Here is a 15,328-nt window from a genome sequence, read left to right on the forward strand (position 1 = left end):
TGTTTGTGGCGTGTCTGGGAGTGAGAAGACGATATGGGCCCTTTGTCTCGAGTCAATGGTTTATGCGAAAGAAAACTTAGCAGCCGCCTCTCAACTCCTGCAAAAGGGTGTAACAAAGCAGTTGTTTGAAGTTCAACAATTACCTTGTCTTGAAGAATGAAACTGCCAAAGCAAATGCACAAAGAGCAGAAGAAAGAAATCAGCTGCCTTTTTTAAAAGGCTCGTGGCCATGATGTCTCAATTGCTGGAGGTGGTTGACGTTTGAATAACTGCCTCAATAAGACTGCCGCTCACATGACTTCTGCAAAAGGCTGGTTGACAGGAGTGCATGTCGCTCAATAAGGGCAGCGCGGATTGAACGTTATTGAGTAGGTTCAGGCAGGTGTTCCGAGATAGGCTGCTTCTCACTTTTTCTCTCAGTTCAAGCCATGGAAAGACGTGATGAGAGGACATGATTTCCAAGAGGACGATGGGAAGACAACGGCAGTCGATTGCGGTGAACGCAAACGACCAACTTCATCCCGGGAGAGTTGACATCCTTACCGCCAGGGAGAACAGTTTTGATAGCTCCAGAGATGATCGTTGGAACATGTCAGAGTGGTGTACAGGTACCGGTACAAAGATGTCTGCTGAGAAAAGCCACGAGAGCCAGTTGTGGAGGAGTGCATAGTTTCTGTACTTTCTGCCACACAACAACCCATGTCGTGAAAAGTTTTAGCGAGGCCAGACGATCACCAGAGAACTTGACCTCGCAAGAAAAGGAAACCAAGTGAGGTCACTGCCATACGCACTTTGTAGAGAAGAGGTGAAGGCGGAGGTGGAAAGTTGCAATGAACTGCCGGCTTAGTTGCCGAATCTTTTCAAATGACAGGAAATTCCTTCCAAGGCTGCGATTGGCGTGTCATTTCAATGTTCATGAATTCATTCCAAGGTTGTGTCTTCCAGGTTGCCTTTTGGCCGTCTAGTTGCGCCCCCTAACGTGAACAGAACAACTGCAGTCTAATAAACACCCACCTCAAATTGTCTGAAACAAGATGACAACATCAGGCAAATTGCTCTCTTCATCTCTCTCCTATATCACCGTCCCATCCACCCCCCATCAATAGTCAGTACCTCACCACTCACATAGCGACTCGCGTCACTGGCCAAAAACACCACGGCGCCCTTGAAATCCTCCGGCGTTCCCCATCTCCCCGCGGGGATTCTCTCGAGGATCTGCCTCGCCCGAGTCTCGTTCGCGATCAACGCCTCATTCATGTCCGTCTCGATATACCCGGGGGCGATGGCGTTGACGTTGATCCCCTTACTGGCCCACTCGTTGCTGAGCGCCTTCGTGAGTTGCGCCACACCGCCCTTACTCGCCGCATACGCGGGCACGGTGATGCCGCCTTGAAATGTCAAGAGAGAGGCCACATTGATGATAGCTCCCCGCGATTGGGAAGGTGAAGAGGGGGCAGGTTTGGACAAGAGATAGGCTCCAAAGTCGCGGCATAGCGTGAACACCGTCGTAAGGTTGACTTGTAGCACCGCGTTCCAGTCGTCCAGCGGGAATTGGTGCGCGGGATGTCGTTTCTGGATCCCCGCGCAGGTGATCAGGATGTGCATATCGTGGCCAGCCTTCGCCAGGTCCGGAATGATCCTGGAAACAGACGCCTGGTCGGACAGGTCGGCCGTAACTATCGTGGCTTTGCGCCCCAGTTGTTGGACTTTGTTGGATGTGTTCTTGTTGCTTTCGTCACGCTATTTGAGTCATCTTGTAGTCAGTAAGTTTCCATGAGTGAGGCGAACATTGTGTTCAATCGCGACCACAACTAGCCCTCTCTTACCTGAATGAGAATGATATCTGCACCAGCTTCAGCCAGAGCAATGGCCATAGCTGCCCCAATCCCTCGAGTCCCGCCCGTCACCACAGCCGTCTTCCCAGCAAGCGAGAACATCTTCGTCAACGCCTCCATTTCTTCGGGCGTTTCCGACAAGACAAAACCAAAATGCGCTGCTTCTGTTGTTTTCTCGGGATATCTTCCTACAACGCTCTCAGCAGAATCAGAGTCCCAAGGGCGAATGCCACGCTATTGAGGGATGCAGAATGTTTCTGGATCCAACTTCTCCCTCCCAGCGTTGGGGTCTTCACAAGACAAAACTAGTAATTTACGGCGACGCGGCTATTCAGAATCATGGTCGCTCCGCAAATGAAGCTTCTCTGAATCAATTGCCGACATGAGGGGCAGATTTCCCCCTGACGCCCCTCCAGCCTTGTCCGACATCGGCGAGAACATCGAGTTGCCGAAGCGGGGAGTCCTAGAGGCTGCGGTCGGCGGGACTAGTTAAATTCCATATTTGTCTTATTGAATACAACCGTTGTCACCACTATTAAACATGGTTCGTAATCGTCATGGCCCTCCTGGCTCACACAGCCCTGGTCCGCCTGGAAATCTGCTCAACAGTCCATAAGATCACAACAAGATCGACACTGCCGTCGCCTCGGGGTCCATCACATCGTAAGGCTTCGTCTGATCATCCATGTCTTTGCTGTTCTTCTTGAAGACTTCCGCCATCTCCATCAAATCCGCATACAGCTGTGCAGCTGCAGCCGCAAGCTGAGTCTGGTTGTTCAGCGACGCAAGCTTGGCCGTAGAGAGGGCAAAATTAAGCAAGTTCTGTTCTTCAGCCACTCGGTAACTGAGGAGCCAAGGAATGTGGGATGCCAGAAGCCATTCACGTGCGTGCTTGATCGGATATGCGGCAACCATGTCTTCCTCCTCGTATGCCTTGAGATCGTCGAGACTCTTCGGCAGTGGTGAGAATAGAGCCGAGGGCTTACTAATAACGAATGTCTGGTAGTAGGCTTGAAGATAGTTTATGGCGGTATGTTGCGGTGAGGCGATATGGATGCACATGGTGACAGCGTCAACCAGGTCTTCAAAAGTCTTGATCACGGGAAAGGACTTCATCTGTCCTCCGTCGTCGCTCTGCATTTCTTTAGTCCAGTCACCAATCTGATCATCCTTGGCCACTTGCTCATCGGAATGGATGTCGATAGCAAGAACGGCCGACACGAACTTGCGGAGGATCTGCCACATGAGTATCATGTTCCGAGCATAGGCATAGTTGTGGAACTTCGGGTTGCTGGCCAGTTCACTAGGAGGGAAGCCTCTCGCCGTCAGGTCATTCGGCACGTATTGGCCTGTCCAGTCGAAGCGCTTGTACCCATCTCTGACGAAAGAATAGAGTTGAGGATCTGTGACACCCACTATCTTGGTGATAATGTTTGGAACGAGCGTAGCCCGAGCTGCCGCGTTAACTGACAAGGTCTTGAGCCAATGAGGTTGAAGAAGGCGATATACCGCGTGGTCCGTCGAAAAGGCACGATGTGCTGCCACAATGGTGACCTCCTCCACCAGGTGGGTATTGGTCAGGTGCACCGTGACCTCGTGTCTCAGCCAGTCAGAGACCTGCGCGCATGTCTTTGCATACCGCCACGGCCAATCGTCTTTGGCCTCTGGATCTGATGGATTGGACCTCTTGTTGAAGATGACCACAGAGTCCGCGAGGCTACCCTTGTAGTCAACTGCTATTGCCAGTGGATGAAGGACGCCGGCATCCGTCAGTTGGAACAAGGACACCGAGGCACACAGGCGTCTCATTCCGTCATTTGAAATCAGGTCTGCGTGCTGATCTGCCCCAACAGCAGCTCGGAAGTAACTGCAGTCTTGGACATAGAAGGATTCGGGGCTTCCACTCGACAGGAGGCTATGAATCTCGGTGCTTGACTGGGAGGCATCGGTGAAGGCCTTGAGCCATTCGGCCGAGGCTTGTTGGATGGTGGTTGGGTTTGTTCCCACAAATTGCTGTTCAGCAAACACGGCATCAGTCCACCAGTCAGGGCGGTTCCCAATGTTCTCCTCGTCAAAAATATCTTCCTTGTCGTTGTGGAGCTCGTTGTTGCGTGCCTCAATTGCATCAACCGTGGCACCCTCCGGATGATCGTGGATGAAGTCAAGGATATTGTCCGGAATGAGAGTACCGACGAGGGTGCCGGTATCAAGAAGCCTCATGAAGTCGAAAATCTTGAGCAAGTTGACTTGGTCTACTTCGGGAATGATGTCCAGATGCGGTGGGTAATTGTCACTACCTGGCTTCTGGAATGTGTAGAGGTCCTTTGGCTTGACAGCGACGCCCAAAGGGACGCTGGTTTCAAATCCGGCTACATCGAAGAAGGATTCGAATCTGTGTACGTTCAGTATGTCCGCCACTTGAACAGAAGTTTAGCCAAATACCTTGTTTCAATGCGTCTCATGATCTGAGTCAGGGCCAATTTGGTTCCTCGATAGGTACCGGCCTGAAGAGGAGGAGGCTTCCCTACAGCTGTGGGCGGAGTAATCTTTCTGTCGGTATCGGCAGCAGAGATAGCCCGTGGCACAATGGACTGTTTCAGCAGCTCCGAAGTAAATGCTCCCTCGTCCCAGCCATGCTTCAATGGAATGGCAGTGACCGATTTCACTGGTGCCTGAATACTCCCCATGGTGGACGGTGATGGATCTGATGACGCCGGCGTTTTCTTGTTGGGGATGCAGGATAGAGATTGAAAGAAATGGTGGATGTGGTGGTAGCCTGGGCGGACGAGGTCTTTAAATGCATCTTGGGTGCAGGTGAACGGAGGTCTGTACCGTTGGTGGCGCTCTGTTCTAGACCTGGAGAAGGACAGACAGGGGCGGGAGGGTCGAGGAGGGGGAGCAGAGGTACTGAGAGCGACCTGTGAGTTGTGGGAGTTGAGTGAGGCCACAGAGTCTGGAGGAGAAAGGTGAGAGGTGTGACAGTCGTTGGTGTTGAGGAGTCCAGCCGCAGCTGAGGCTGCACCTGTGATTGGTCTATTTGGCAGTATTTCACCTAAGCGACTTCAGCCTCACGAGGCCAGGCCTAGACACGAACTCTACACAAACTTGTCGCCCAAGTTCAGCTCCACAAAATGCCGTTGCACTACCGCTATTGCGAAATCGATCTGCTGGGCTGAATGATGGCCACTTGGCATTGCAATGACTTTCCCATTAGACTTTTGCAGTCTGCACTTTCCACATGTCAAATAATTGTAGCTTCTGCAAGCTGCAGGCTCTCGACCGTGAACGACCTTCGACCTCGATCCGGCAATCACTGCCGTACGAGATCCCCTCCTCTACTCTGTCCTCCCACATCCTGCGGCTGAGGTTCCTGGTCAAACATCTAAACATTAATGGTCCAGCAAGCAAGGCGCGAACCTTTCCATCAAACAGACCAGGACCGGGAACCGATAGACCAAATTCCTCCAAGACCACCGACCGCAAATCCTCCGTCTCCACCGGGCCGACACGACCGTGTCTGCCCAGTCCCAATGGTCACCGTCGTCCATATAGGTGCCTGCGGACATCAAGGTATGCTGGTTAGGTAAGAACTCGAAGAGATCTTCGTCGGTTTCGTAATAAGGGTATCGGCGCCGGCGACGAGAGATCCCGCGTCTGCTGTTGAACGAGTCTCGATCGGAGTAGTAAGACATCATAGAGCTGTTCCCCGCGCAATAGATATGTGTATCGGATACGATATAGAACAGAAACTGGTTTAATCCCGAATAGTCGCTTCCTTGTTGTGGATGTCTGTTCCCCTGAACATGTCGAGAGATCGAACTCGTCGTGGTGAGGATAAAACAATTCCAAAGAAATTCTCAAATTGAACGAGACATATTTGTACCTCACTGGTTCTGTCGTGTCTGTTTGTGCTCACCAAATTGACCCTCTAACCGCGCCGGTATCACGGACTGGTGACTACTGTCTGCACCAGAGACTTCACTGCGTTGATACCAGTAGTGAGCTTGCATGCCTGTTAAATGGGAAAAGGTGCTGTATAGGCGGCAAGGGTAGTCTTTCCTGGTCAAGGTCAGGCCAAGTTTCTAGAAGATGATGAACCAACCTTTTTGAGCTCAAGATTCTTTTCCACAACTTCTCTCACTGCCTGGGCGCAGGCGTCTCATCTGTTTCCATCGATGTTCGAAACTCGATTGTGCTACGAGGTTGATCTTGGCGGTCGCGAGATAGACAAAGGGTGTCAAGACAGGTTCCGTGAATGAAGCACCTCACTACCTACGCGTTGGATTGCCTCCTCACAATGAGTACTAGTGTCTATGAGCCAGTATTTGACAGACACTTCTCTCTTCTCAGGTGCAACAATCCTCTGGAGATCATCTCTCATCCAATACTTCCAGAATGTTTGGATTCTGCCAGAAAACTGGCCGCAACTTCTCCTCCAACGAAGAGCTTCCGCGTCCACTCGCGAAACAGAGAACTACCGCCGCCAGATCTCCTCGCACAGCACCTCACGCAAGACATCAAAATCATCGACACGCTGTAATGGGCAGATCCAACGCCACAAGCTGTCAGCGCTTCAATCGCGGACTATCTGGATGGTCAGGAGTAGGAAAGCAGTACTGTTGGGCCAAATAGAGGAGACGTTCAAGCTGCTGTCTATCACTCCAGCTTACATTCCTCCAAACTCAATCACTCCAAATGGCTTTGAACAAGTTTGTGACGCAGAGCTGTCATCTGCCCCAATCCCACAGCCACGGAAGACTCTCGTTCCAAAAGGCTCCGCTCGAAAGTCATCCACATTGGTGATCCCATTCCTTCAGTTCCCCACCGAAATTCGACTCAAAATCTACAAACATCTCCTGGTGGTTCCGCTCGAGAAAGTGTGGGAGGAGTGCGACAGGAAAAAGCAAGACGAAAGAGTGGCTATCAAGTTAGCAAGAAAGAATCTCAGACGTATATGCCGTCAAGTCCAGGGAGAATGGGATCCCCTCTTCTTCTCGACAACCACCATTACCGTACGAAATCTGGTTCCTGACTGGGACTCGCTCTTGGTACCCAGCATCAATCACAACAGACCCTTGATGAATTTCGGGGAATTGTGGCACAAGGGTAGCGAAGTGAATTGCAACTTCCCCCTAACCCGTCCATTGGGATCTGGATTGTTCCGAACAGCCTTCCTTGAGAGACTACCTCACTACAAGTTGAATGACATTCGAAAGCTACAATACCTTATCAAAGGCCCCTCCTTGAACTGTTTGGACTTAGAAGACTTGAAATTTCTTGTGAGAGTGCTCCAGGTTATGAAAGAAGACAATTTGAAGTCGCTAGAAGAGGTTACCATCTGTTACAAGCCTCTGCTCCCTGCGAGTGGATATCTGAGGGTGGGCAACATATGGGCAAGATGCAGTGAAGGGACCGAAAAGTGGGATACTGTCAAAGCCATTTTCCAACCAGAAGGCGAATCTGGGTGCTTCAAAGATTGGACGATCGTGCGACGGATGTCCTTCAACATCGGATCAGACATCAATCCCCCACGGGCGATGTTCGTGCAGAATTTGAGAGTCCACGAACTCCAACTAGTCTTTTGCAAGTCGCAGCAACATCCAGCAACAGGAACCTCCGACTGGGTAGAGCTTCCTGAAAAATAGCTCTTGCAGTAAATTGTCCCTAGAGGGGGAAAGGTTCTGGGAAGAGACGATACGACTGAGTCAATGGATGTTGACTGGCATGGGAGGATAGACCGCAGCACCAAGGTCTACGGACACTGGCACGGAAAAAATCACAAGCGTTGGGGGAAGGATGGGCCAGTTATCAGTCTGGGAATGAGAACCCCCATAGAAGCAATGAAGTAAAATTCCTAGTAAATTGAATTCGCCGGCTCTAATTCATCCACTATCAATCTGTATCCATCTCTACTGTGCTGACATAATTCGCTCAACAAAATTGACCGGGGGGTGAGATAGATATCAATCCATGAAGGCGAAGTCAGTAGGAGTTGAAGTTCAAGTCAGTTGTAGTTGAAGACGAAGGAAGCAATATTTGACAACCCATCCCACAACCATTTAATCTTTTCCTCCTCCTCCCTCCCTCCTTTTGTTGACTTCTCTTTTCACATCTCCTGTTCCACTCACGCTTTACGATCCAGCTCTACAACGTTAAGACCACGACCTGAAAGCCTTTCAAACCTCTCCTACCATTTCCCGCCCCATCTGCTATCGCACAGGATCCATCTAACACCAACAACTGCTTCAAGATGCCCAAAGTTGAAAAAAAGAAGCGCGTTGCCAAACGTGGTCCTTATGTGAAGAACGCGGCAGGGACCGAAACTTCCAGAGTCGACAGTTCTTCTCAGAAGGAGTCGTTACCACTAGTCCTGGACATGCCGACCGAGCAGCCCCGAGCAGCACTCCAGAACAAACCGCTTTCATTCCTCGACCTGCCGACAGAGATTCGACTGCAAGTCTACCAACACTTCGTCACTATCCCACCAAAGACAGGCATTGAGAAACGCAGGTTGGACAGATCCAGGGTCATACGGACGAGATATTCGCTTCAGTTGACATGCCGCAAGGTCAGCCAGGAATGGTCGCCTCTCTTCTACTCCACGACCACTATCGTGATACATGGTCTTCGACCCGTCCCAGATGATGGGTCTCCGGAGTATAGGACGAGCCGCGGAATGGACTTCTGGGGTTTCGAAAAGGAATTTGTCAACCTTTCTTCTCTCAGCAAACGGAAAAGAATCCAGAGCCTGGCTTATGATTGCGGCGACGATATAAGTGGCGACTTCCAAAGCACATACATGCCGCTCATCAGCCTCCTCAGAGAGCCTGAAAACACCTTCGCGTCTTTGAAAGAAGTGGTATTTTACCGCGAAGTATGCACCCGGGTACCTGACCGTTTGTACAGAACGAAATCATCACGGGACGAAATAGTGGATCTGGTGTTCAGGGAAGGATTGGACTGGGAAGCGGTGGAAGAGATGGATAACATGGAATACCTTCTCTGCAAAGAGGAACTGTACCCGCGATGGAGTGTTGGGTGGGGCTTGCGAGTCAGTCACTCTGGGGACTCCGAATGGGTCGAGAATAAGCTGCGGCCCATTAAAATAGTCGACGAGGTCCAGGTGGTTTTCCGCAAGCAGGCGGAACCTTTGCAAGAGACAATATGGTTCTGAATCGAGCTCTCAAGCATGACCCAGGACCTTTAAGAACGCGTCACGATCGAAGGGGGACCAAGTAGGGCACAGACTATGTCATCAACACTGTCTCAAATCAGCCTCAGGGAAGCAGAGACACGGAGCTGTCAAAATGTCCCGCACATTGGGAATGAGGTGCTTGAAAAAATAGTGAATCGAAAGCACTCCTATGGATCGTGGAACGAAAAGAGCATGGGGGCGGACAATGGAAATTGCTGGAGATCTGATCTGGTCAGACGCATTGGTTGGAGCCGTGGAGCACTGGAGAACGATCAACAACGGCGAGCAGAGCTGCAATTTCCATTTGTGCTTGAACAAGTCCGAGGCAATGGAATATTTGGGAAGTCACACAGGAAACAACATGCTGCAATCGGACATGATGAGGCTGAATGTGCTGGGGACAAACTCGACGAAGGGATTTATGTACTCAGAGAGGTGACAGACTCGGAGACCTTTCAACAAATGAAGCGATCAATATCTTACGCAGATGAGTGCTTCTTTTCGTATCCATATCTCCTCAGCCATAGCCCATCCTAACATGTTCTCATTGTGGATCTCCTTGGAACCTCTCTAGAGAAATCCGAGCATTCTGGGATCGTCGCGTTCGCTCAATCCAGTAGTCGAGTTGTTGTAATTAGCAAGTCAAAAGCCCTCCCAACCAGGCTGTCCATCAAGGCCAGTCCAGTCCCACGGGTCCACGTAACTACCCAGCGCCTCTTGCCCCGGCCACATGTCGGTGTCTATCATCTGTGGATTGAGCAGTGTGAAGTCATCATCCTGTATTCCATTTCCGTAAGGCAGGCTCTGGTTGGAAGTCCCCACCAGGGTCGGTGTAGGGCCCGAGGTCGCCATCAGACACTGCTCGTCCGTTATCATTTCGGAGCCCGTAAAATAATTGCTCTTTGGGTCGGTGTCGGTGTCAGCATTGGAGGTCTGTGCATGGTGGTGCTGGTGCTGAGATATTTGGGACAGCGCGTGTCTGATGGATGAGACGACTCTTGGCGGCAGCGGTGTGAAAATAGAAGTATCTTCGTCCCGCGTGGGAGAATCCTCATACGCCTCCCACGCCCGGAGTATCAGGTTTGCGAAGAGGCGGAAAAAGGGACTGTGCGCTTCCCGAAAGTTCTGCGAACCGAACCACGCGTCGTAGTTCTCGCTCATGACCTCCCAGGCTCTCGGGGCGTATTTGTTGCTCACAGGCCGGCTTCGCAAGTCCTGCGCGATTTGGATGTAGGCTGGGAACGGGAAGTGGGCTTGACTCAACCAGCGGAATCCCTTGGTCAGCGGCGACGTCATGACCTTGGTGTCGCACTCGAGCACCCTCAGCGCGTACAAAGTGGCGGTATCTCGCTGCGTATCCGTCTGTCGCGCAGATGAACCCGAATGCCGGGATTGATGTTCCAGGAGGCGATATTTGGCAAGATGTGCCCGTGTCGTCCACATCGTCATGAAGTGCAGTGGGTGCTCTGGTTCGCAGTTCTTGAGATATCGGTCCTCAATCAGCTCCTCCAGCTTGGCCAGCTTGGCCTCTTCTCCTCCGAGTCCGCTCTCTCCAACAGTTGTTTTCAACGCCGGAGTGGTAAAATCGAGATGGAAAGACGAGTGGCGGATCACTTCACCCAGCTCACAACGGATAACGGCGAAAAGTGCCTCGGTCGGATTTTCTTGATTTGCTGGCGGCGGCCTCTTCGTCTCCGGCCGCAGGTCAGAATCGTTCACATTGAGAGGAATTCTGCAGTCCCAAGTAGGATCTAGCGTCACCGTCCTAGAGTTGGCCGTCGCGCTGATGCGAGTGTCAAAAAGTACCAGCGACCACCACAGCCTCCGGCGCATTTCCGCCTCGAGTGCACTGTATCTTGCCAATGCCGACTCACTGTGAATGCCCATGCGTTGTGCAATGCGAATCGCCACGGCCAGCATAGATGACAGAGACTGCGGAACTGTGCTGGGTCTGATGGAGATCTGACGTTGTCAACAAGGAAGAAAGAAATCTTAGTTACTGACTACACTTACTAGGTAGAGATACAATGCGGTCAAGCATTCTCGATCGCTGGTCCGTAAAAAGGAGCAATTCAACAGCGCCTGCTGGCAGCCATATTGATACCTCATCAACAGATCTTCTTTCAAAGAATCGAACAGTCTCTGGCAATCTTCGGCGGCAAGGCTCATGATGGCGGTGCAGTAGATGCTGAACATCAGTGCCTCTAAAGTTGGACTGATCTTGGAGACATCGCTGACGGCTTCGACGATCCGTCCCTGCAGGCTGGGGATGTGTGTGACCTTGAGCAGCGGGTTTACGTTCTCCAAGTATACCTGCCAAAGCCTGAAGATCTGGACTGGGAGGGGGTGAAGATTAGAAAGATCGACTGCTGGTCCACGGGTGCCGAACAACAGATTATCGTCGTTTGCAACTGACTGATCCCAGGCATCCTTCACAGCGCTTTCAAGCTCATCTTCATGCGAGGAAGTGCTGTCAGTATCTGGATCCCGATACTGTTGCAGCAATCAGTAGAACTCAAGCCCCAAGGCAGTTTGGTTTTACCCCATGGCTCATGACGTGCCATACGTTTCTAGGAGAGTTAGTCACCTTGTATCAACTCCTCGAATGACGCATACTTGACTCCATAACTCCGTCCTGACCTGGGTGTAGCCGAGGGAGTTGGCATCTCCGAATGCATGGATTCTGGATGCTCCTCGTCCGATTCAAAACCTCTCTTCACATTTGAAGACCCTTGCTCCCTAGCTGAATCTTTATGGAGTGGTTCGAACGCAACATTGTTCTGACGCAGCAGGTCTTCGTACGTGCGCAACCGTTCCAGGAGGATTCGCTGGGGGATTCTACGTGTCCGAGCGCGTTGGACTTGCGAAGAGGGAACACACTGAGCTCGAGACCTGACGCAATTCGCGCAAGGGAAGATGCGATCGCATTTCACCTTGCGCTGCGAACAAAGAACACAGGCAAGCACCCGCCCAGGCTTCAATGCCTGGGATGACGATGAAGCCGTGGGTGGAGGTTGGTCCACGATAAGGCCATCCAGTGGCTGCAGTGCGGTTGACATGATGGATGATGCACCATCTAGAAAGAAAATGGAGACCAACTTCGCAGAAGATTCAACTGTTGGATGACTGTTTAGGAGAAGAAGCGTTACTCAAGCATCGTGGCGGCGACTTCGGTTGTCCAATCAGAGGCTGCAGAAACACCCGTCTCGGACTTTCTGTTATTCCGAAGGAATATATCAATCCACCTCGCCACCCGCTTCAGCCTTGTACGCTCCTGGTTCCTGCACAAAGCCAGGTTCTTTGTCTTCTGATAGCTGGCACAAAGCCTCTGTTCAATTTGCCTTGTTAGGGACTGTCCATAGATTTCCTCTTTGTCGAAGATGGTAGTCTCCACAAAGCCTCTGAGGTAGTCACGGCAACAGTGGCAGACAAACCTCTTAGGTTACATTTTACTTGTCTCAGAGAAACACAGTAAGACCTGAGATACAGTGGCAGATGTCTCAGTACTCTCCAATACAACTTTAACTGCCTTCACCCGCCATGCCTCGAAGCAGTGTCTGTGGTTGCCCTAATCCTTGAGCTGCCCTATGCTCGAAGGGACATAGATCTCTCTCAATGCTTTCGCCTTCCTTTTCCACGCTCTGCATCAACCACCACCACCATAACGACCTCACTAGGGAAGAATCCTCAAACAAAATCAGACTCACAGATTTCTGCACCGGGTAAAGTCTCCCCCTGAGTGCCCTTACTGACCCCCGGCAGCCGCCTCAAACCACCACCGCCCAAGATGCCTCGTTACTCGACGCATGGTGACAAGCCGAGACGCAAGCTTTCCAAGCACAAGTATTCCAAGATTAACTCTCCCCCTCCGTCCATCACTTCCGAGGCCCCTCTGCTCCCTAAACCACTGTGGACATGGAAGGACTCGATCAAGTACTATGTGGCGAGGGCCAAAGGGGAAGTGAAGTATGCGATTGACATGTACAGGATTAACAAAGTGCTTGGTGAAGAGTTCGACTATTGAATCTGTGTAGCAGGTGAGTGCCAGTGTGTCTAGCTAGGCCTTTGAGGGAAGCGAACGAGACGGATGCGAGCAACCAACAATGAATACCTAGGTAAGAACCCAGCTCCCCAGAAGGACCTGATGCCAGTAACTCCGCGCTATGTACTCGGTATACATGTATTTTTCCAGCTCTTCTGTATGCAGTGTCTAACTTTTTGTCCCTGAGATATCACGTACTGTTCGTCCATTCGTCATACCTGATCATGCATCATTTCATCGTCCTTCTCCCTATTCCCTTCTCTGGATATATCACCGTTCTCGACTTTCACCGTTTCCTCCCGCTCTTCCTCCTCCCTCTCCGCAGCTTCTCTCGCCTTGATCTCCTTTAATTCCTGACAGAACTTACTGTTGTCCCGGATCCGATCACCATATTTGATAAATGCAAAAGGGATGAAACACATTCCCAGACTAAGAAACGCAAGTAAACTGCACGCCCAGGCGATGCCCAGGTGGGAGAACATGCTATGCGCAGCTAGGGGCAAGAGCGCACCAAACACGCTCCGACTGGTACTGGTGATACCCTGCGCACTGGCTGCAAATGTTTCGTAAGCATCGGTAAGATAATTGAGCAGAGCCATGAAGATGAGTAGGAATGCTGCTCCAAAGATGACTCCTGAGGCGACAGGGGCGAGCCAAAAGGTTCCCGGCTTTGCACTCCACCCAATCCAGAACAGAGAGACCACGTACATTGGCCCTCCAATGCAAGCCAGTGGTAATCGCCTGTACTCTTCCTGTTGTGCCCACTTTGCCTGTCTTTTCCGTGCCTTGGCCAGATAAGAGTCCCACCAAAGATATATAGGTGCCGCGAGGAGTGATCCAAGTCCAATGGGAATAAAAGCGAGACCTGCGAGTCCATATGACCATTTGTACACGGAATCTGGACCCTGAAAGATAATAGGGTATGCCTCGAAATACAGGTAGAAGATTGCGTACGCCAGAGAGCAATATGCTGCCACGCACATGACAATGACCTCCTGGAACAGCATGCGGTAGGGCCGGGTCATGACAACGGTAACGACATGACGCCACGTTTTCTTTTGAAGATCGGTTTTAGCAACGATCGTAGGATCACCTGTTTCTTTGCGTAGTCGTGCTGCTTTGCGACTCAGGAGGACCGGGGTGTAGGTCTCTGGCATAAAAATGATGAAGGGAATAGTGGCGACGGCGAGCAGAGTGCCCACGGCGAATACCCACCGCCATGAGGTGTTCTCTGCGATGAACCCTGAAATGGCGGGTGCAATGACGGGGCCGAACGTCGTCGCAACCATGAACCAAGCCATTGCCAATCCACGCTCCCTTGGATCGTTATATACGTCGGCGTATAGTCCTCCTGTAATTGCGATTGGCCCAGAAAACCCAACCCCACACATAAAGCGAAAGAAGAGCAGACAGGGCCAGTTAGGGGCCAGTGCGCAAGCCATGCTGAATAGGGTAGACATGACGAAAAAGGATAAGATGACTCGTTGTCGACCATTGTTTTCGGACAGAGGGCCACAGAGCGTGGGGCCTACCACATAACCCGCCAGGAAACATGATATCGGCAAAGGGAGCTGAATTTCTTGTGTGACATCAAAATGCTTCGCAATGAAAGTGATTGCTCCGCTCGGTAACGACGAGGAAATGGTGCTGTTCATAACAGTTATGATGCCACAGAAGAAAATGTACAACTTCTTTCTCCGCGGCCAGTTGTAGGGACTTTCTGGGTCATTGGAGCTGAACGATATGATCTTCCTCGAGTTTTTTCTGTTCTCTGGCTCATCGTCTGGCGCCACGCTAGGGGCTCGCCCGCTTGTGAGAGTGTCTCGAGAAGTGTCGCGTCGCTCGAGATCGAGGCGGCCGGCTTGGTTACCTGGTGAAACGTCAGAGGATTGTCTTCGCAGAAGTATGCGAGGGGGGAGTACCCGGTAAGGACTGTGGCGCGACGGTGGTTGTCACCGACTTCTGGGGTTCATTTTCAGTACCAAGACCCATGATCGGGTCCGTCTACCAAAGGTAGTCCAGCAAAACTGCGAAAGGAGGATACAAGCAGCACGCAACAAAGGAAATAAGGAGACGGGCATGGGAAATTCATGAGGGCAAGAGCATGAAAGACACCGGCCTTTCGGGAAACGGAGAATGGGCGCCATTGCAGGCGTGCCTATACGCTAGATGAGGGGGTCGATCAAAAAAGAGTATTGCACCAAGCATGACGGAGGGAGGACCGGGTCCAAGCTAGTCGCGGGGCGCGTTTGCGAC

General features: G+C 51.4%; 7 protein-coding genes across 7 annotated transcripts; 3 read left to right on the forward strand and 4 right to left on the reverse strand.

The window, feature by feature from the left end:
* Positions 1–1,077: 1,077 nt before the first annotated feature.
* On the reverse strand, positions 1,078–1,955 carry Z520_02577 (uncharacterized protein; the record flags this gene model as incomplete). The annotated part of the gene is made up of 2 exons (XM_016773090.1): positions 1,078–1,740; positions 1,827–1,955. The coding sequence occupies 2 exons, from the start codon at positions 1,953–1,955 to the stop codon at positions 1,078–1,080; spliced, it is 792 nt and encodes a 263-aa protein (XP_016636560.1).
* Positions 1,956–2,453: 498 nt separating this feature from the next.
* On the reverse strand, positions 2,454–4,522 carry Z520_02578 (uncharacterized protein; the record flags this gene model as incomplete). The annotated part of the gene is made up of 2 exons (XM_016773091.1): positions 2,454–4,227; positions 4,278–4,522. 2 exons carry the CDS (start codon positions 4,520–4,522, stop codon positions 2,454–2,456), a joined length of 2,019 nt encoding a protein of 672 aa, XP_016636561.1.
* A 1,626-nt stretch (positions 4,523–6,148) lies between these two features.
* On the forward strand, positions 6,149–7,480 carry Z520_02579 (uncharacterized protein; the record flags this gene model as incomplete). The annotated part of the gene is made up of 1 exon (XM_016773092.1): positions 6,149–7,480. The coding sequence occupies one exon, from the start codon at positions 6,149–6,151 to the stop codon at positions 7,478–7,480; it is 1,332 nt and encodes a 443-aa protein (XP_016636562.1).
* Positions 7,481–8,085: 605 nt separating this feature from the next.
* Positions 8,086–9,009, forward strand: Z520_02580 (uncharacterized protein; the record flags this gene model as incomplete). The annotated part of the gene is made up of 1 exon (XM_016773093.1): positions 8,086–9,009. The coding sequence occupies one exon, from the start codon at positions 8,086–8,088 to the stop codon at positions 9,007–9,009; it is 924 nt and encodes a 307-aa protein (XP_016636563.1).
* Positions 9,010–9,672: 663 nt separating this feature from the next.
* Positions 9,673–12,089, reverse strand: Z520_02581 (uncharacterized protein; the record flags this gene model as incomplete). Its single annotated transcript, XM_016773094.1, has 4 exons — positions 9,673–10,992; positions 11,044–11,523; positions 11,573–11,600; positions 11,647–12,089. The coding sequence occupies 4 exons, from the start codon at positions 12,087–12,089 to the stop codon at positions 9,673–9,675; spliced, it is 2,271 nt and encodes a 756-aa protein (XP_016636564.1).
* A 728-nt stretch (positions 12,090–12,817) lies between these two features.
* Positions 12,818–13,054, forward strand: Z520_02582 (uncharacterized protein; the record flags this gene model as incomplete). The annotated part of the gene is made up of 1 exon (XM_016773095.1): positions 12,818–13,054. One exon carries the CDS (start codon positions 12,818–12,820, stop codon positions 13,052–13,054), a length of 237 nt encoding a protein of 78 aa, XP_016636565.1.
* Positions 13,055–13,284: 230 nt separating this feature from the next.
* Positions 13,285–15,064, reverse strand: Z520_02583 (uncharacterized protein; the record flags this gene model as incomplete). The annotated part of the gene is made up of 2 exons (XM_016773096.1): positions 13,285–14,942; positions 14,995–15,064. The coding sequence occupies 2 exons, from the start codon at positions 15,062–15,064 to the stop codon at positions 13,285–13,287; spliced, it is 1,728 nt and encodes a 575-aa protein (XP_016636566.1).
* Positions 15,065–15,328: the final 264 nt, after the last annotated feature.

Source organism: Fonsecaea multimorphosa (assembly GCF_000836435.1).
Source record: "Fonsecaea multimorphosa CBS 102226 unplaced genomic scaffold supercont1.3, whole genome shotgun sequence".
NCBI classification, from domain to species: Eukaryota; Fungi; Ascomycota; class Eurotiomycetes; order Chaetothyriales; family Herpotrichiellaceae; genus Fonsecaea; species Fonsecaea multimorphosa.